This window comes from Mus caroli, unplaced genomic scaffold, assembly GCF_978045245.1.
Source record: "Mus caroli unplaced genomic scaffold, Mus_caroli_1 scaffold_10, whole genome shotgun sequence".
Taxonomy (NCBI): Eukaryota; Metazoa; Chordata; class Mammalia; order Rodentia; family Muridae; genus Mus; species Mus caroli.
The window spans coordinates 117,552,076-117,572,401 of NW_028227265.1; the positions used below are offsets into that span (position 1 = coordinate 117,552,076).

The 20,326-nt window shown below is 48.1% G+C and overlaps 1 protein-coding gene across 2 annotated transcripts; it reads right to left on the reverse strand.

The window, feature by feature from the left end:
* Window positions 1–2,929: 2,929 nt before the first annotated feature.
* Window positions 2,930–17,811, reverse strand: Tex29 (testis expressed 29). Of its 2 annotated transcripts, none has more exons than XM_021170903.3 (7): window positions 17,648–17,811; window positions 17,315–17,409; window positions 13,990–14,100; window positions 5,525–5,594; window positions 4,377–4,561; window positions 3,628–3,687; window positions 2,930–3,031 (listed from the first exon to the last, which is right to left on the reverse strand). In XM_021170903.3, exons 2-7 carry the CDS (start codon window positions 17,370–17,372, stop codon window positions 2,958–2,960), a joined length of 558 nt encoding a protein of 185 aa, XP_021026562.1. In that variant the 5' UTR covers window positions 17,373–17,409; window positions 17,648–17,811; the 3' UTR covers window positions 2,930–2,957. The 2 variants fall into 2 exon arrangements, with proteins under 2 accessions (XP_021026562.1, XP_085700337.1); XM_085844211.1 differs by lacking the exon at window positions 17,648–17,811 and adding an exon at window positions 17,511–17,640.
* Between the last annotated feature and the right edge of the window lie 2,515 nt (window positions 17,812–20,326).

The window sequence follows — 20,326 nt, forward strand, 5'->3', positions numbered from 1 at the left end:
CCTGGTAGGACACATATCATATGTGCAGTTATGGTAGGACACATATCATATGTGCAGTCATGGTAGGACATATATCATGTGCAGACATGGTGAAGGAGGCTAAGCATTCCCAAGAGTGGCTGTGCTAAGGATGGGACTTTGGAGTCCTGAAGGTTGAACTCCCGTCAAGTCTTAAAAGTCTGATAACCAGGGTACCAACTCAGGATCCAGCCAAACCCAAGTCCAATGCCACAGCAGAGACAAGCAGGTAACTCCTCACCACGCTTTGCATTGGGCTCAGACCTTTAGCTGAACGAGTGTGCCCGACCCAGATCTGCTTTACCACAACTAAAAAAGTAAAGACTTGACTCCCTCCTCCTGAGCAGGCTGCATCACCCCAGTAAACTCAGGGTGATGGTTACTGTACGAGAAGCCTCCTGATGGGGTCCGCAGCTGCTGTGTGCACCCTCTGCCCTCCTGGTTAAACAGTACCTGTATTTATTATTACTTGCCTTGCCACTAAGACCAAATACCTAAGAAAAAGGACTTAAGGACCAAAGGGCTTTCTTCAGCTCCCACTTTGAGGATGCAGTCCGTCATGGTGGGAGGTCACAATGGCAGGAGCAGCTGGTCACATTGCATCTGCAGTCAGGATGCAGATGAGTCCTGAAGCTCAGGGCTCTCCTCTTTACTCAGTCAGGACCAGAGTGGGCTTTCATGCTTTAATTAACCTAGTCTAGAAACTTCTTCCCAGAAGGGCCTAAGAACTTAGCTTTTCAATGATTCTGGACCCCATGAAGTTATCAGTATCAGCTATCACAGCCTGTTAGTTGACAGTGAGAACTCGATGCCCTTACTCCTGCCCCAGGCCTCAGCCATCTCAGTGATCCCGACTCTTACTGTGGCCTCCTCCATTTACCTAGAGTGGAGGCCACACCTATCACACTCCTTCCAGACACTCTAGAGAAGATGGAGCCCACCCTTCCTACAGGCAGGGCACAGATGCATGCATGGAAGAGCCAAACGCCAGACCATAGCAGGCCATCCTTCACAGGGCCTATTGACCATCTTACATGTGTGCTAGGCTAGGCATCCCCTGACAGGGTCCCCAGAAAGACTCAACCCCACCCCTTCTTCCTCACTGGTCTCTGAAGTGCTATGGAAGGGGCAGTGGGTCTTATGGGACCCAAAGTGGAAAATCCCTTTTCTACATTTACCCCTAACAGAGGGACTTCCTAGGGGGTGGGCTCCAGATGACTGACAGGCACATCTTTGAACAGTGTCCACTCATTTGTGCATCAACAGATCCTTGATGATTAAGAATTGCACAGGGGACCTGGGCATAGGGCGGGGAGGGGTTCTAACAGAGAGAGGTCACCACTAAGGGAAACTGTAATCAGATTCTGGTGATAGCAGGGCAGCCTCCAAAAACTTACATAGGTACCCCTAAGGCACACCTTGAGGTTTCATGTGTCACTTCCATGGAAACAATCCAGGAAGAGTTGGGAACTTCTTCCCACAAGCATGTGCCAGAGAGGATGCCACCCTGCTACCACAATGCTCCTTGATCAAACCTCAGCTTCCCACATCACCAGCCTCCAAATGCGTGCTAATACAAGGCCTGTGGCTTCCACCCAAGTCCAACCTACCGCCTGCATTCCTAGCAGAGTCACTGGGTCTTGACACACCATTGGTGCACGTGTCTGTGTCCATCTTTGTGCTATAGCAGAGTCAGAGGCCTGGAGATAGTCAAGGTCTAGACTATGTATCCCTTTTCCAAAAGCATGCTAGAAACCTAAGCGATAAGACCAACCAGGCGACAGTGGGAATTACAGAGCTGATGAAAATCCACCTGCCTCAGCCCCACAGAAGCCTCTATGGGACGGTGGGGGATGGGGAGTGGGGAGTCTCCATGCCCACAGCATAGAAGCAGCATCACTGAGACACACCTGAGGGGGTTCATCCTCAGCTTTCACCCAAGTGGCAGGAACCTGAGTCAGGTCTGTCTGCCCCAAGTATATCTCTTCAGAGCCCTAGCTCTATAGACGCTGCTCATTTCCAAAGGGCTTCCCAGCCAGCCACCCCACTAAAGTGTTCAGTGGGTGCTCTGAGCCTCCCGTTCTGGGCTCCTGGCTATGGCATCTGTGGAAGCTCTCACCACAAGGTGAGGCATCAGGGAAGATTGGGTGCCTTTAGGGTAGAGATAGCTACAGATGGTTGGAACATCCACTGTGGGATTGCCTCCTCTGAAGAGTCAGTCCTCTGCTCCTTAGAAGGCTTCCACTGGCACATTATGCACTCCCTGAATCTGTGTGACAACCCTGCTCTTTCTTCTGAAAGGGGACTGTACTGGCTGGTTTTGTGTGTCAACTTGACAAAAACTGGAGGTATCACAGAAAAAGGAGCCTCCCTTGGGAAATGCCTTCATGACATCCAGCTGTAAGGCATTTTCTCAATTAGTGATCAAGGGTGGGAGGGGACCCAGCCCATTGTGGGTGGAGCCATCCCTGGCCTAGTAGTCCTGGGTTCTACAAGAAAGCAAGCTGAGCAAGCCACGGGAAGCAAGCCAGTAAGTAACATCCCTCCATGGCCCCTGCATCAGCTTCTGCCTCCAAGTTCCTGCCCTGTGTGAGATGCTGTCCTGACTTCCTTTGGTGATGAACAGCAATGTGTAAGCCGAATAAACCCTTTCCTCTCCAACTTGCTTCTTGGTCATGATGTTTTGTGCAGGAACAGAAACCCTGACTAAGACAGGGACTGTGTGGCCCATCTATGTTAGGACAGTGTTCTTACCTCCTGGTCTCAGCATTAATGGCAGGCAAAGCTGTAGAAACCAATTCGAGTTCCTGCTTGCACCCAAAGGCATGCTCTTTCTCCTAAGTGGAAGCATGGCCAGGGATGAGGCAGAAGAGAACAAGAAGCAACACTTAAGAAATGTCTTTATTTTTTATCACAGACGGTCTCTCTGTTGCACACATTCAAGGTGCTGCCTGGGGCACGGCACTGCCACTGTTGACTTTCTTTACCTCCGGGTTTGAGGGCGATTCTCGGGCTAGATGACAGGGGAGAAATGTGAGTATTTCTCTGATGAGACGTGCAGCACTCAGAAGATTTTTAGCAAGGGTTCGGAATAAAATGAACACGTGACAAGCATTTTCCCAGAAGCCAGCTGGGAAGAGGCCTGTATGGCCATTGTTTCCCAACACATCCTGAGGACTGAAGCCTCACCAGGAGGTCTTCATGCCCCCTGTCTCAACACAGAAGGCACCAAGGAAAAGATGAACCTGTGTCCTACAGGCAATCTTAGATCCACAGACTAGCAGGGAAGGCTCTTCTAGTCCCACTTGCCCTGGGGGGCTTCCATGAAGCCAAGGGCATGAGGGTGAGTGTCAGACATATCTTTCCATCTCACATCCCACAACAAGATGCCACCTTTGGGACATCCTTTTCTCTAACCCAGCCTTCTTCTAGGCCAGAAAAGCAGCAAGAGACCTGTACAGCCACCTGGGAGTCACTGACAAGCAGGTACTGTGCCCCTCCCCCAGCCATGAGCAGGCTCAACAGACCTTAATGGTTTGTCACAGTCAGTCTTCCACGGACCTAGCCCATCTAGGGTGGAGTCTTCAGACCTAGGAGGAAGTCCCTCACCTGCAGTTTCCTTCTGAGGTTGATCTGCTGGTTTGGATTTCATCCATAAGCAACATCCAGCTTAAACAAAGAATGGATCTTTTAGCTGGGCGGTGGTGGCACATGACATTAATCCCAGCACTTGGAAGTCAGAGGCAGGCGGATTTCTGAGTTCAAGGCCAGCCTGGTCTACAGAGTGAGTTCCGGGACAGCCAGGGCTACACAGAGAAACCCTGCCTGGGAAGGGGCAGGGGGAAGATGGGTCTTTGGGTTTCCCCTTTATAAACAGAGCTGAAAATCAAACTTTGAGCCTTAATCAGAAATCTTTGTCTTGGCTTCATCTTTCACCCACCCATCCTTTTTCATTCCCAGCGTCCCTTTCAGGTGTACCCAGTTCTCCATGGCTGCTGGACAGCTACAAAGTGGCTTTTCCTCGTGTGTGCCAGAGCAGGCAGTGAGCTACCATTACTTCAGCCATTGCCTCAGCAGCAGCAGTCACACTCACCCTGCAGTGGCCCCAAGGGAGGACACTGATAAACCTGAAGGTGTTATTGGACTGTCCCCAGGATACACACTGACCAAGACAAGCAAGGTTGGCAAGGAAGGAGGAATCCTCTTTTGGACCCGGCCCTCCACAGTTGGGAACATTGGAATCCTTGCCCAGCCTAAAACAGTGTTGGCCATTCCTGTCGAGGGCCATCAGAAACAGTGAGCATGTCCAAAGGGAAGAGCCACAAGGGTAAGGACAGACGACAGTCATACCAGCCTACCTTGTACTGGGCTCTCAGTCTTCTTGACAGGAGTGGGAGGTTCTGACTTGGGTTCTGGCTTGGGTTCTGGAATGGGTTCTGGAATGGGTTCTGGAATGGGTTCTGGAGTGGGAGACTTCAGTATTTCAACATGTGAGTCCTCTGGGAGTAAAGGCCTCTTCTCTTTTTTAGTCCCCTGTATAACCCTGAGGAAGAAAGGCTTGGTCACAGCCAAGCCCCTAGGAGACAGAAGCCCCTGGCCCTGAATGCTTCCTGCCCCGTGCTCCATACACGGGCTCTGGAATGAGCCCCACATGCTTTGCTCTGTGGTCTCAGCTCCATCTCTCTATGGCAAAACCCAGGAAGAAAGTATACATTGTGCTACAAGTCAGGCTGTGTTGGCCACATGGAAGGCTGGAGCAGGTGCTGAGGGTGGAATAAACATCCTCTCCACGGCTTTGTGCCAATCACAGGACAGGGCTCTAAGAGCGGCAGGCACACCAGAGCTGGATGCCGAATTGAACACCAGCCTTCCTTGACAGACACCAGCCGTGTGGTCTTCACTATCTCCAAGACAATGACAGGAAGGCTGTCCCTCTGAGTGAGCCCCGAACCCTGGCATGCCACATACGGTACACAGAGTTGCTCAGCCCATGGCTTCGAGCATCATGTGGGGTTTGTGGTGGTTAGTGTTATCAACTTGGCAGGATCCAGAATTACAGAGTCAACAACCCACAGAACATGAACCTCACGACTAGATTCATAGGGGTGGCAAAACCAACCTTAACTGTTGGCAGCATCGTCCTTCAGGCTAAGCCGAAATAAACCCTTCCTCCTTAGGTTGACTTTTTAGCCATTGTTGTCACAACAACAGTGCTTAAGGACAAAGGAGGGCCCTTAGCACCAGCCATGGGACCTCCTTGGTGCTGTTTTTCATCACCATCACATAGCAGAAGATGGTCCCTGGACCTGTGGCTGCAGAGGCTGACAAAGCCATTGCACTAAGCCCTGCTCTTGGGGTCTCAGACATCCAGTGGATACTGGGGACTCAACTTTTATCACTAAGGGGAAATGTTCCCAGAGCAGCAGCAGATGCATGAGGGAGTCAACGGGGATCGTACGCTTGCCTGACACCATTCCTCCTCCCACACAGAATTCAGAGCACCCACCTATAAATGACGGCAATGATGAAGGCCCCTGCCACGAACCAAATCAGGGTGAAGAACACCTGTACATAAACTGGGAGACAAGCCCTGGCTTAGAATCTGGACCCAGAGAAGTCAGGAGGGGGTCCCAGTCCCACCCAGAGGGGCCCAGTGTGGCCCAGGGCAGCTCACTGTCATCCTGCTCGTCTGTTAGCCCATTGGATCAGGGTGAACAGTAAGAGAACATTCAATGTCTCTGGGCTCTTGAGCCCAACATGTCTCCACAGGAGGAGCCAATGTTATGAAGTCTCAGTCAGGAAGAGGCTCTAGCTCCCACCATACTTGTCTTCACAGGGTCGTGTGAGGCCAAAGTTTGAAGCTCATGTGGGCACAACAGTCATACTGTCCAACGCTTTAATTATTACATTCTTCCCTATCCCATTTTCCATTCACTCAAGGGAAAGGAACTATCTTTCTGGCAACATCTGACCCAAGGGATAGAACTCCATTTAAGCCCCTACCCTTGCCCCCTCTGAATGACTTTCAGGTGTCCCTAACCAGACAGGAAAAGAAAACCCAACCCTGCTGGATGTGATGTCCTTCAAGGACACTTCTGCAACAGGGGCCTTAGAATAGTAGATGTTTGTTGCTATACAGGTCTGGAACCATGAGTAACAATCAAGGCACCTCCCAGACCTGACGGCTCTGAGAATCCTCAGTCTATTTCATTATGGCTTCTGATGGTTTCTGGTGATCTTTGGCTCCTCTGTGTTTCTGTGTCTTTTCTCTTTGAAGACATAGGGCGTGTTGGGATCATCTTGCTCCAGTGTGACAGCCTCTTTACTAATCACACCTACAAAGACTCTTGTCCTAGTTAGCATTAACCATCAACTTGCTTAGCCTAGACTCATCTAAAGCAAGAGTCTCAACTGCCTGCCTTTATCAAGGTGGTCTGTGGGTAAGTCTGAATGAGTCAACAAGCAGTATTCTTCCATAGTTCCAGCCTCTACATTCCTGCCTTGACTTCTCCAAAATGATGGATTACAGCCTGGAAGTGTAAGCCAGATTAACCCTTTACTTCCTTAAGTTGCTTTTGGAAAATATGTTTTATCACATACATAGAAAGGACATTAGAGAAGAAACTGGTACCAGGACTAGTTAAGTAGTATGTTGCTGTAATGAACCTGACCATGCAATTATTTCTCTCTTTGGACTAGTTTTTGGAGGATTGTAGGTGGTTTTGGAACTTTGGGCTACAAAATCCATCGGTGTTCAGAGCTTAATGAGCTGCTGTTGTGGGAGCTTGGAAAATAATGCAGTGAAAACCTGACTTGTGAGGTTTCAAACACTTCATAGACACTATGTGTGAGAAAATTTGAATTGAGAATCTATGATTGCTGGTCAGGCTAAGGCTGGAAATCATTGGTGATTAACAAGAGTTCAGCACCATTGAGGTAATAATGTCCATTGTTTTGAGGGGGGCCATAGAAATATTTCATCCAAGTCAACACTTAGACATTATAGGCCAAGACCACATCTCATGCTGGAGGATAAACTTGGCAATGTGTAAAAGTCACCCACATTCATACTGTTTTGAGGGCATGAAAGATGCAAGATTGAGGGACTGAGGGAAAGCAACTGTGGTCTGGTACCATGTGGCCGGGTCAGAGTCCCTGAAGAGAAGACAAGAGAGGTCAAGGCTGAAGGTGCATCACTTACAGTGGAGCCCCCAGGATACTGGAGATACCAGGACCATTTGATGTCCACCAAGAACAGCAGCAAGTGTGGAGTGTGGCTGGCCTGAACATATAAGACAACCTGCAGATTCTGAAGATGGCAGAGCTAAGGAGGTGTGGCTGCCCAAAGCCTCTGAAGCTGAAAGATCATGAAGGGTCTTTTGGTAGATGCCAAGCATTGAACTACAGAGTCTTGATCTTGGTTCTGCTTAAGTTTGAGTGTCCCCATGTCATGGATTATTTTGGAATAAGACGTATTTAACTTGTTTTTTATTTTACAGAAGTCCACAGTTAAGAGACCTCAGAGTCTTTAAAAAACCTGGGATTCTTTTAGAATTTTTTTATAAGTGCTCTGCCTACAAGTGTGTGTGTGTGTGTGTGTGTGTGTGTGTGTGTGTGTGTGTGTGTGTGCTGAGCACATACTTGGTGACCATTGGAGTCAGAAGAGGTATTGGGTTCCCTAGAACTGGAGCTACAGATGATTGTGAGCCACCTCATGAGTGCTGGATACCGAACTTGAGTCCTCTGAAAGAGCAGCAAGTGCTCTTAAACACTGAGCCATCTCTCCAACCCCAGAGCCCTTGGACTCTGTAAGTGGTGAAATATTTAAACACTATGGGACTTTTATGTTGAACTGTGTTTTATATTCTAATATTACCATAGATCTTTGGGACAAAAAATAAAAAATTGTGGCTTAAAGTATTGTGTATGTGTGTCCATTTGAGAAGAGGTGGACTGTCCTAGTTAGCTGTCAACTTGACAGACTAGCATCACCAAAAAAGAAGTTTCAACTGCGTCTTCTATCAAGAAGACTCAGTCATGAGTCTGTCATGACTCCATGTCATATCAATGAGTCTCATGTCACTATCAAGTTGGTATAAGCATGACCATGAGAAATTTTCTTGACTGTTAACTGATATAAGGGAGCATAGTCCACTGTAGGTGGTACCATCCCCAGCACAAGTATCTTGGACTATATGAAGAAGCTAGTTGAATATGAGCCCGAGTGAGCCAGCAAGCAATATCCCTACATGATTCCTGACTCTGGGTTCCTGGCGTGAATTTCCTGGGTCTGTGACCTAGAAGAGAAAGCCAAATATTCCTCTCCCAAGTTGCTTTTGGTCAGCATGTTCTGTCACAGCAACAGAAAGAAAACTAAAGCAACACCCTTGACAAGATAGACCACAAACACCAGCCCCAAAGATCAGGTTTTGGACAGAGTTCAAGTCACAGCACAGCTAAAGAACAAGCTGCCCCTAGGCAATGGGCAGGATTCCAACAGGATCCATGAGCTCTGGACTCCTTTGAGTTCTCTAGAAGGAGGCAGAACTACAGGATCCCTTATATGTGGGCAGGAGCTGATTGCCGAATGAGGGTTGAATCCAGCAGCTCATGATGTCAGCACAAGTTTTTCCATCTCATACTGATGTGAGTTCTAAGGCAGACACCCAAAACTGGCTATTCCAGTCTCACCACAAGCAGAGCCTCCCAACTGACAGAGACTATGGCAACATAAGCCTGGCTGGTATGTTTGATGTAGCACCCAATCAAAGTCCCAGTGAAGCCTGTGAGCTGTCACTTCGAGCCACTGAACTTTTGGGGCAACTGAGTATAGCATAAAGTGATACAGGACAAAGTGTGTCATGAGGAGCCCCTGTTCCTGATGTCAAGCACACAGAATCAAATAAAAGGAGATGTGTAACTCATGGCTGGGTTAGGGGCTTTCGGGTAAAACCCCACAAATTCTTGAATCCCAGAGTGATAAAATCAGAACCATACATGAGCATGGCACATATAATATTTTCACGTTTTAGTGTCAGCACCTTCCATATGTGGTAGTGTTTTCTCTCATCCCTGTTGTCAAGCTAACAAAAGCAAGCGATGGGACTCTGTGTCTCCCTCTGCATAGCATCCGGCTGTGAGAAGCCGCATGTGTGGTTTGTCAGGAGTCATATATTGTGACTGCTCTTCCCCAGACAGAGAAAGGGTTATTTTCCAAGGGTAATGTCTCCCCAGCAGAGTTAACAAAAGTTTTGAAATCATCTCAGCAAGTCCCATGAAGAAACTGAAGTCAAATACTTAGAAGAAGTGACATATTAAATAATGTACCCTAAATCAAGGTTGGAGAATGAAGGCAAGTCTTCCCCTTCTAGCTCCCGGTTCCTTTTTGAAATATCTAATGCTAATTCCCCAAGTTCATATTCTTAATAATACAGATTATGCCATAACACAATGTGCACTTCAAACCAGCCTATTTAAGAAGTTGGTGAAAGGTTTTCATAACATGGAATTATATGCACAAAGAATTCATAATACCCTGTCACTGAATCCTACAACTTACACGGCACAAAGGTTCATTTGCTGCCTTGAATGAGAAAGATGTCAAAGAAATGAAAAATAATTTGAGGGCACAGTGAGAACCCAAATGTAGGGCTCACTGCCCAGAATCTTCCTACAGATGGCCCCACCTCTTCACACGAAAGATGTCAGAAGTTAAGAAAAAATCGCGCCCACCCACAAGTTTACAAATGGGGGGAAGATGGACAGAGGGTCAGTATCTGTGGCCATGACATACTGCTGTGATCCCTTGCTAAACAGAAGCTCTCGAGACTCTGTGCTGTTTTCTGGGTTCCTGAAGGAGACCACAACTAAGATGCTTCAGGGACCAAGGCTTGATCTCAAGAGAGTGACTGATTCTGGACCTAGTGAAATCAATGGCTGGCACACACACTCACAAAATTGCTAGTGTCTTCTTAAAATCTACCAGAGCGCTATCCAGAGGACACGGCAGATTACAACGCATCGGTTGTCTAGATCCATCTCTAAAGAGGGGTCTGCCTGGAGGTGCCAGCTCCCCAGCTCCTGGCTCAGACCATAAACTGAGTGTGCCTCACATGCTCACGTGACTGAAAGCTCCTCTTAAGTGTCTCCTGGAAGCTCACTCCTCCTACTTCTTAAGAGCTCTGAATGTAGAACTTTCCAGATACAGTTGCTGAAGGACTGTCAGGCACTTCCCTGATTACGGAACTTAGGATTTGTTTCACCTCACAGCTCAAGGTTGCCGTTCATCATGGCGGGGAGGTCAAGAAGGCAGAGCTGGGCATGCTGTGTCTACATCCAGGAAGCAGAGAGGGATGAATGCCTGGGCTCAGCTCACTGTCACTGTCCCACGGTCTAGGATCCCACCCTGGGGAGCAATGCCACCCACCATGGATGAGTCTCCCCATCTCAATTAATGTAATCAAAATGACCCCCAAAGGCACAGCCACACGCTACCATCCAGATGGTTCCAGAGCTCATCAAGTGGCCTGTCGTCACAGTTGCCCTTGTTAAGTGATACCCAGATACATCGCCCTAGATCATCACCTTCTGCTTCTTATCCCCAAAGTCTCATGTTCATCTCAGAATGCAAAATACAGTCCAACTTCAAAAGGCCCCAAGGTCTTTAAAAGTTACAGCAGCTTCACGTCTAAATAAAGCCCACATCTCATTTCAGATTCAAGGCAATCTCTCAACTGTGAGGTCCTATAAAGTAAAACAAACAAACAAACAAACAAACAAACAAACAAACAAACAGACTAGTTACATACTTCCAACATACGACAATGTTGTACAGAATAAACGCTGCACAGAATAAATAGGCCCGTTCTGAAATGGGAGAATCTGGGTGTATCAAGACATGACTAGATGAAATGCCTAACCAAGATGAAATGCCAGCAGGGCAAACGCAAGTCTTGCAACTTCATGTGCAGCACCTGAGACTCACAATGTGACTGGCCAGTTTAGAGGACTCAGATAGCCTTATCCTCCCGTTATGCCACCCAAGACACACATAGCCTCTCTCAGGTCACTTCTACGTCATGTCTAGAGCTTTCCTTGGCCCCGAAATCCTGGCATCTCCACTATCCTAGGGTGTCCACTGCAACTTAAGCTTTGACTACAAAGCCAACACCATGTGGCTGATGCTGCCAGGTTCTTCTGCCAGCTCAAGCTGTACCATACACACACACACACACACTTGCACCATAGCTCTATCAGCTTGTGCGTGCTAACTCTGAGGGAAACATTTGCCTGGGCTGTTGCCTTTGAGGGAACCTATTTTAGACATTCTTCTTTCAAATGAATTTGGATTTTCACTGCATTGCGCCTCTAATGGGTGGGGCCTTCGTGATACCTTTGCTACTGTCCCAGTGCCATGCAGGTGTCTCCTGAGCGGAGTGACCCCTTTAGCCTTTACACTTGTTCTGTCAGCACTGAGCTCAATGCTCTCTTGGCTCACAAGTTCCTCTGACAAACAAATCAGTTCTTTTTTTAAAAATGCAACTTTGCTCAAGTTCATAGAACACAGAAACCCACAACCAATCAGAACGGAGAGAGCAAGTGACCACTCGGCACTGAGCCCCAACCGTGTGTTCTACAACACAAGTCCTCTACCCAAGGCTTAGAGATCATGGCAGGAAAGGAGGCATCAAAGGAACAGGGAACTGCATGGTGACTGTCTCTCCTAGACATGTCAAAGTGACACCCATTGTCTTAGTCAGGGTTTCTATTCCTGCACAAACATCATGACCAAGAAGCAAGTTGGGGAGGAAAGGGTTTATTCAGCTTACACTTCCATACTGTTGTTCACCACCAAAGGAAGTCAGGACTGGAACTCAAGCAGGTCAGGAAGCAGGAGCTGATGCAGAGGCCATGGAGGGATGTTCTTTACTGGCTTGCCTCCTCTGGCTTGCTCAGCCTACTCTCTTATAGAACCCAAGACTACCAGCCCAGAGATGGTCCCACCCACAAGGGGCCTTTCCCCCTTGATCACTAATTGAGGAAATGCCTTACAGTTGGATCTCATGGAGGCATTTCCTTAACTGAAACTCCTTTCTCTGTGTTAACTCCAACTTGTGTCAAGTTGACACAAAACTAGCCAGTATACCCATGAAACCTCACCAAGGTGGCTTCCTAAACATGCTCTGAACAAAGGCATTGCCACCAGACATGCTAATGTGGGTAACATCTCATGGGACCCGACCCTACACAGAGAACCATAGCAGCTGAGGGATGGGAACACTGGGGAGAGGAGAAGTCATCTTCTCCAGGGGAGAAGCCCCAAACGAACTCTCTAGTTCACAGTGGTCACTCCCAAGTCACATCCATGTACGTGACTCTGCAGGGAATGACCACCTGTAGTTATATATCTAGGAGTGTGTGTGTCTGTCTGTATGTCTATGTGTGTGATAACAATTAAAGAAAAAGAGGTCATGAATTTGAAGAAAAGCAAGGGGCAACATGGGAGAGGCTGGAGGGAGGGAAGGGGAAAGTTATATTTAAAAAAATTAAAAATTATTTTTAAAAATGAGTGCATGCTACTGTAAGAGAAAATCCAAATGTGGTTCCCTGCACCCAGATCAGAGGCATCCTGAGGACAGACAGTGTTAAAAGCTGTCTGACTCTGCGAACACACTAAGACTGCGCACTTGGGGTGGATATTAGCATAAGCTCTGGGATCTATAGCCAGCACGGGGTGGGGGGGGGGGGGGATGAATTTTATAGAATGACCATTTCTTCTAAATAGAAATTAAAAAGGCACCAACTTCTGATTGTTTCTGTCAGAAATGGGTCCTGGTATGCAAGGGTCACTCCTCCCCTAGAGTGAGAAGGGCCCTGAGCCTTCTAAAGTCAATACCTAAAGAGATGCTGTCAGTAGAGAGTCCTTGTGCTGATGGTGTGTCTATTGTGACCTCTTGGGTCACTATCAGAGGCTTAAATGCCCAGTCTCCATGATGCTGACATAAGAAAGTATGGGCCCTGTCTGTCTGTCTCCAGCTCTTCCTGGTGTGGGGTGGCATATCTGGTAGGTCACGTTGATCACTAATTCCCTGACTTCCAAAGCCACATACATTCCCAGGGAAGAGAACAGAGTGCTGTGTGGAAGAATTCACTCTAACTGGGGATTTAGTAAAAGGAACAAGAGGAAAGGAGGGGCCCAAGAACATTTAGCACTGTGCAGAGGGACAGGGGCTGGAGGCCAGCACAGCAAGGGTCCCCACCTACAGTGTGGCCAGTGTGGTCTTTCCTGGCTTTGGAGTGTTTACCCCTGTTCTCTGATGGAAATTAAGGGTGGCTGCATCCCACACGGCTTCCATAGTTATCCTTCTGAAAGTGAGGACATATATGAGCCTCCAAGTAAAATGGAATGAAGGTTTGGAGGTGGTGCTTCAGAAAGTCCTGGAAGTTCAGAAGGCCCAAGTCCTGACATGGGAAAACATAGCCATGGGCACAATGGACACAGCCCTTCACTCCAACGACCTGGTTCTCTGCTTCTTCTGTTCTTTCCCACTCCTCACAAATACCTGGATGTCTAGAAATGGCTCACCAGGAGCAAGGCAGCCAGCCCTGCAGCTCCTTGGATAGCCCAGGCCTGATCTCAGGACTGTATTGTGTTCTAGTGTGGTGCTTAAATGACCTCAGGAGAAACCCAGTCATATCATCGTGTCCCTCGGCTGTCCCCACGGTCCTTGGCTAAGACACCACCAGCCTGGCCCAATCAGACTCTAGCTGGCTGCAGCCAGCAGCATCTTGTCCATCAGCTGTCTTGGAAGGGACATTCTCACACCCAGTGTTCATAATCCCAGCCTTTTCCAGGAAGGACTGTGGTGAGAAGCCCCTCCCACTCCACACAGAGCAGAGGTGTGTGAGGTTGTGGTGTGTGAGGCTGTGGTGACATAAACAGTGGACAAGGACCAGGGTTGGATCACTCACTAGGAACAGCTTTCTCGTAGCAGACGCCCTTGTAGAAACAGCAGTCGAGCCTCCTGCAGCGCTCCCTGGTGACATTGTAGTCACAGATGTCATACAGAGGGATGTCACACACTGCAAGGCACAGACACAGCACTGACTTGGCAGAAAACAAGGCGGGCATGGGGGTGGGGTGCACTGGGAGTCTGCCAGATTGAACCGAGGTTCTGTTAATTCTCTTATTCATTATGAGAATCCTGCTTTGAAACGAGGATGAGAATTAAATTTCTGAACAAAATAATATAAAGTTAATTACGGAGCATAATACAAGGGTGGCTGAGGATCAGGGTGATAAGGCATCTTAGCAGTGACAAGCCAGGCACGGGCTCCTCCAGGCATCCAAGAGGGCTAACACGTGACGTGCTGGGGTGGCCAGGTCACTCAGTGCAACGTGCACACTGAGGTACAACCTGAGCTCTGCTAGCACCGTGGGTTGAGGATTGCTCCTGAATTTAGAAGCTGAATCCAAAAGACAAAACTTGGCACTGGAGAGGTGGCTCCGAGGCTAAAGTTGAGTATGTTGTAGGGACCCAAATTAGGTCCCCAACACTCAGGTAGGGAAGTTCACAATGGCCTCTCATGACAGGGTGGTTTAAGAGCTGGCTAGCCCATGCCTACTTGGCCTAGGAGACACTTGGCATCCATGGGTCCCTCTCAAGATGCTTTGTGAGAGACAGGCAGGAGGCCAGGCAGAACAAGGGTCTGGAAGAACACTTAACACGGCCGATGTGGACTAGCTGGGCCCTTCTCTGCTAGGTGTCCTAGCAGCCTCTATGCCTCCACATGGGTGGACGGCAGGCTCTGTTCTGCTCTGGGTTGCTCTATTACATAAAGCACTGGCAAAGCTCTTCAGGCTTTGCCCTGCCCCAAGAGACTCCACGTTGAGGATGAAGGAAGACTGTGAATCTGGGTGAACAGCAGCACCAGGTGACAGGAGCTACCCAGGTAGGGCTTAACTCTAAAAGAAGAAAGGATACTGTCCTGTACATTTTTCAAAAATAAATGAGATGTGTCTAGGGTGTTACGTGCACAGACTATGGAAAGAAATCAGGATGAAAGCGATGTATGGATGCTCTTAAGATCAGACCAAGAGCTTGCTGGACACACCACAGGGAAGGTGTAACTCCCTCACCTGGACCATTCAAGGACACCTCACACTGTGGTAGCAGCAGAATCACTGACCTGTTTCCTGGCCACCCCAGTGTGCATCTGGACCAACAGTGAACTCCCAGTGGTCTCAGGGGCTTTGTCTCGGTTGGGTGCCGACCGATGATGTCATCTCAGTTGTCAGTGCACTGTTCAGTGTCACCTTTCGCTGTTCCAGTCTCCACCATACCTTGTGCCCGCAGCTCAACTCTGCTGCTGTAGCTCAACTCTATCCCAACCCCAAGCCTCTGTATCTCTATCAGCAGACCCAGATTCTGCTCTTGTCCCTCTTTGGAAGTCCTTGAACTCTCCTGAGCCCTGTGTAGCCCTGTGTTGCCCATATATATATATATATATATATATATATATATATATATATATATATATATACACACACACACATACACACACACACATATATATATATGTACACACATATAATCAGTATATATTAATGTATGTTACATTAATATATTTATTATTTATATATAATTTATTGTATAATTAATAAAATTAATGTTAATATATAATAAATATTAATATATCATATAATATATTCACAGAGGTGTTTTACTGTGTGATGTGCAATCTGAAGACTGATATTAATAGTTACAACTGAACTTTAAGAACCTGTGCTCAATTGGCCGAGAAAGTGAATGTGCCAGACCAAGTCTGCCAACAAAGCTGTTGAAATGTGAATGCATTGTTATCCAAAAAATTCCAACACTGTAGGAAGAAAACATAGCTTCACCTCCCTCCATTTTCCCAACAAGCCTTTGAGGCTCAAAGGAATAATAGGAGTGTGGTCCCTGTCATTTATCGTGGAAGCAAAGCATAGGTCTACAGCTTGGGAACACCAGGAAATCTGGACACCAAGCGGGGATCATTTCATGCCCCAGGGCTACAGCTCAACAGTCCCTAGACACGTTATGCACCTCCTGCCCCAGGACACAGCTTACCTGTACCCTGTGGTCTCCTCTCAGCTGCCCCCTGAAACCTGCAGTGGGGTGTCCCAGCTCCAAGCTTAGGTTTTCAGGGCCAGTGTCCAACAGCTCCCAGGAACCTCTTGCAGAGGTAGGTGGGTATTGATCCCACCCCATGAAGACAGTTCCCCAGGGCTCCTGGCTGTAGATGAAGACTAAGAGGCTGCACACAAGGACCTTAAGGACAGAGTTTTTCCACCCTTTGTTATAGCTACTGCTCTCCCAGTGGGAGACGACAGAGCCACTGGATTCTAGCCAAACATACAGAGCAACCACTCTTGATTTGGCCCAGCAGTTTCTGCTGCTCTCTGTGGCTCCAGTCTGCCTACATCTCCGGCATGGCTTGCTTGTTCTGAATCAGATATCGCAATCGGTTCTTTTAAGAGTCTTTGGCCTGTGGAGGTATCTGGCCCCAGCATGACCTAGTGCCTCCCCAACCCCACCATGGCTGAGCCTCCCCTCCCACTCCCAGCCTCTAGGGAGAAATTGGCTTTCTTTCAGGGAATCCCATAGAAACGCGCCTGGCCTGCCTTCCAAGGGAGACAAACAAAAGATGAACACATTTCTTCTCTGTTTCTCCATGTCATATGGCATAATAGCAATGCATAAATACATGCACCATTGAGGAGAGAGAAAAAAGGAAGTTTCAAACAGTGAGATTTGGGAGGGAAGGTGACAGTCCCCAGTGGTCTGAGGCTCCTCCTGCGAAGCACACAATTCTAGAAGGTTTTCCTGCCTGACTTAAAGTAAATGCAATTATACCATGCACAGTCAACGTGCCTTTGAGAAAATCATATTTTTGCACGACTTCCACACCCAGGGTCAAGTGTCTAATGCCTGTTTACATACCTCGTGGGGAGGCAAAATGTGTTCCTTGTTGTAAAAAATAACTTATTCTATAAAAGCCACTTCTGAGATGAGAGCTTTAAAGTGACTGGAGTATAACCAACCGAAAGCCCTGGGACTCCCTGTTGTTTCTTGAGCTGATGTGAGAAATCCCAAGGGGCTGCTCTGTAATGGCTCAAGACGCAGAGATCTCAAGGTGGCCCCATGGGGTAACCTGGAAACACACATTCCTGCTTTCCTTGATCAGATAAGCCAGATGGCATGGACAGCCAAACTCTCCATGCAAACAGCCCCAACAGTCTCTTCCATGTTACCTGCAAACTTCTTCAGGAGATGTGGTGGGGACCTCTTGATTTCTTTGGTGTATTTCATGGTAGCAGCTGACAGGGGATACAGGGATCAAATATGCCTGGAAGACAGGACACCTCAGCACAGGGAGTACAGGAGTTGTACACTTAAAAGATAGCCTAGGCCACCTCAGCACACAGGGGCCTCAGAATATTCACACACCTGAAGACAGGTCAGGACACCTCAGCACAGGGTGGCAGTGTGGCCATCTTTGGGGTGTTTTGTATGGGTACTAGAGAATTAACAGGTCAAACTTTGAGGGCTTCTCCTGGCCTCAGGGTAGAGGGGTGGTCACCAACCTGTCCATCAGTTCCAGAACTGAGGTCTCTGTACTGCCTCTCTGGTAGCCTCTAAGTAGGAACAATGTTTTGGTTAAGCCACGAAATGGCTACCTCTGCTTCTTGTCTACGGCTCACAAGTAGCTGGAGGTCAGGGTGGATAGAAGGAAACCAGTCCCTGCTTATTGTGACATCATTTTGAAGCTCAAGGTCATAAAAGGGTTACACAGCACCTCATTCTATGGACTGGGTACGGAGAGAGGGGGCCAAGCACACTAATGGGCTGGGGAAATCTCCCCTGTGTAAGGTACTGTTCTGAAGCCTCAAGTTAGAATCCAAGTCCCTCCTTCCTGCAAGCGTGGTGACCTTGGGAGCAGGATCATATTTTTAAATTTTGCCATGTGACTTTTGTTTTCTGGGAGTGTTTTCACAAACACTACTAGGGTGCAACCATGAACAAAACAAGGTCCCCTCTATCCATAGGAGATGGAACAAGGCCCTGTGAGTCCTATGCCTCCATCCTCAGAGTGGACCCCTTCTGCTTATCACTGTGCAAGCATGTCCTTGGAAGGGGGCTGTAACAGTGACAACCTTCCTTTTGCTCCTTGCTGGAAACTGCCATATGTTTCAGTATTTTCCAGGTGTTGCAAGAATCCCAAGTAGGTCAGGGCTGGGAAGTGAGCTACTGGAGATGGCCCCCTTTCTAACTGCAATGCTCCGTGGGGACCCTCCCTGAGATATACCACTGAAGGCCAGCACGGGGCTCTGGAGCCTGTGGAGGCTACGGTGCTCTCATCTCTTGCTAATGTAGATGCAGTATTTCATTAAGTTGGTCTTATTTGTAAACAAATGTGGTTGGCATTTAATAACCAAGAGGCTGTGTGTACGAAGCAGCTCCTGCAAACATGGCAACTTTTACAGAATTAAAAGCTGGTGGCTGCATAATATGAGGGAAATTATCCTGGGAGCTACTGCTCCCTGGGGTGAGGCTGTTGATCAGCCGTCACTGAGAAAGCAAGTACAGCCAGGTGTGGAAGAACCGGCCGTCTGTCTTGCATGTGGAGGGTGGGGAACCCAGGGACTACCTAGCAAAGCTCCCTTGCTCTCAGTTTTTCCAATCCGCCAAGAGCAGAACCCTGCCACAGGGCAGAACTGAGCTTCAGGGACATCTGGGCTCAGCAGAGGCAGGGACCCAGCCCACAGTGCCACGGCCAGAACCAAGAAACTGGGCCCACAGAGCACCTTTGAGTCATTACTCAGGCCAGGACTGGGTGGGTCTCCCACGTCTGCCCTTTGATGGAGACTCCTTGATGCCAGTATTGACCAGTATTAACATCTTCACAAGGTTCTTACACATTCTTGCTAATTTCTACCCCCTCACAATCTGCAGAACTTCTTTGAGATGTAGAACAGAAACAAACAAGTCCAGGGCTTCCTAGGCATGGCAGGAGACAGATGAGGAGTCAGCACCCTCGTAGCCTAGAACCCCTAAACCATTCCCACTGTCATCTGTTTCAACCGCCTTCGCTTCAACACCCTCCGATCTAAAGGTCTTTCATCTTTCACTTTATTTCTATTTAATGCTTTTTGTTATTAATAAAAATCGACTATCTTGCTCCTGGCCTATTGAGAACTGATCTGTAGACAAATATTCTATCTTGCACCATGGTTTCTAACACACATTTATATTTTTTACACAAACAATATTGTTGGCAGCAGTGAGTGTTCCAGTGGGGTTTCTATGACCTGTGCACCCTCTTTCTGCCTTCACTTGCCAGGCAGACACTGGGTCAGTGGTGAATGAGACCCTCTTCTAGTCAGAGAAGCTCGCCTTTCCATGGTCACTAGTGTGCTACGTGCTGACAGTAAGCCCTAAGCCCCAGAAGACAACCAACCACATATCCGTTACACAATCTGCAAAGCCGAGGGCCTGGTTAGAGCAGCGAAGAGTTGGAATGTTACAGCTCTACATGCAAACTATCCAGAGTTGGCCTTAGCCCTCTAACAGCCATTCATCACCCTACTTCTAGGTTAGACCTAACATTTACCTGTGTCTATCAGGTAAAGCCTGTTAAAATGTACCAATATACCATTAGCATCCACACAGCCGAGAGCTAAGGATGTAATTTCATAGCATCTGAAACCTACTGTGAAACCCCCCCTGTTGCTCCGTGCATGCCCCCACCAGGGGGCATGAGTTCAAATCCCAGCACTGTGAGATGGTGGCTCACAACCATCTGTAATGAGATCTGATGCCCTCTTCTGGGGTGTCTGAAAACAGCTACAGTGTACTTACATATAATAAATAAATACATCTAAGAAGAAAAACAAAAGTCAGAGGAGAGATGATTTGGGGAGAAGACTGGAAGTTGGAGGAAGAGGGTGAAGACAACAAAAATACCAGTGTGAGAGCCATGGTCTCATAAAACACTAATAAAAGGGCACATCCACACAGGAAGCCAAGGCTCCTCACACTTGGGGACCAGGATAGGAGTGCTGGCCATGGCTTTCAACACCTCTGCACCTGGGCTGGGACACACACAGTGACCCTTAGACAGGTCTACACTGCAACCCAAGCTCCTGTCTTCCAGGGACAGTCCGAGCCACACTGCCTGGAGAGCAATGGTCTGAGTGGCTGTCCTGCTGCTTATCAGCTCACCAGCTGGCTGCCATCAGGATCGGACATCAAGCAGCAGGAAG

What these genes read in the sequence shown, in the direction of transcription:
- Tex29 (XM_021170903.3), bottom strand. Translation starts at nt 17,372, where the DNA reads ATGAAATACACCAAAGAAATCAAGAGGTCCCCACCACATCTCCTGAAG. An exon ending in ATCATTGCCGTCATTTATAG is followed by an intron (nt 4,562 to 5,524) that starts GTGGGTGCTCTG and finishes TTTCTTCCTCAG; the next exon opens with GGTTATACAGGGGACTAAAA. An exon ending in ACCTCAGAAGGAAACTGCAG is followed by an intron (nt 3,032 to 3,627) that starts GTGAGGGACTTC and finishes CCTGTCATCTAG; the next exon opens with CCCGAGAATCGCCCTCAAAC.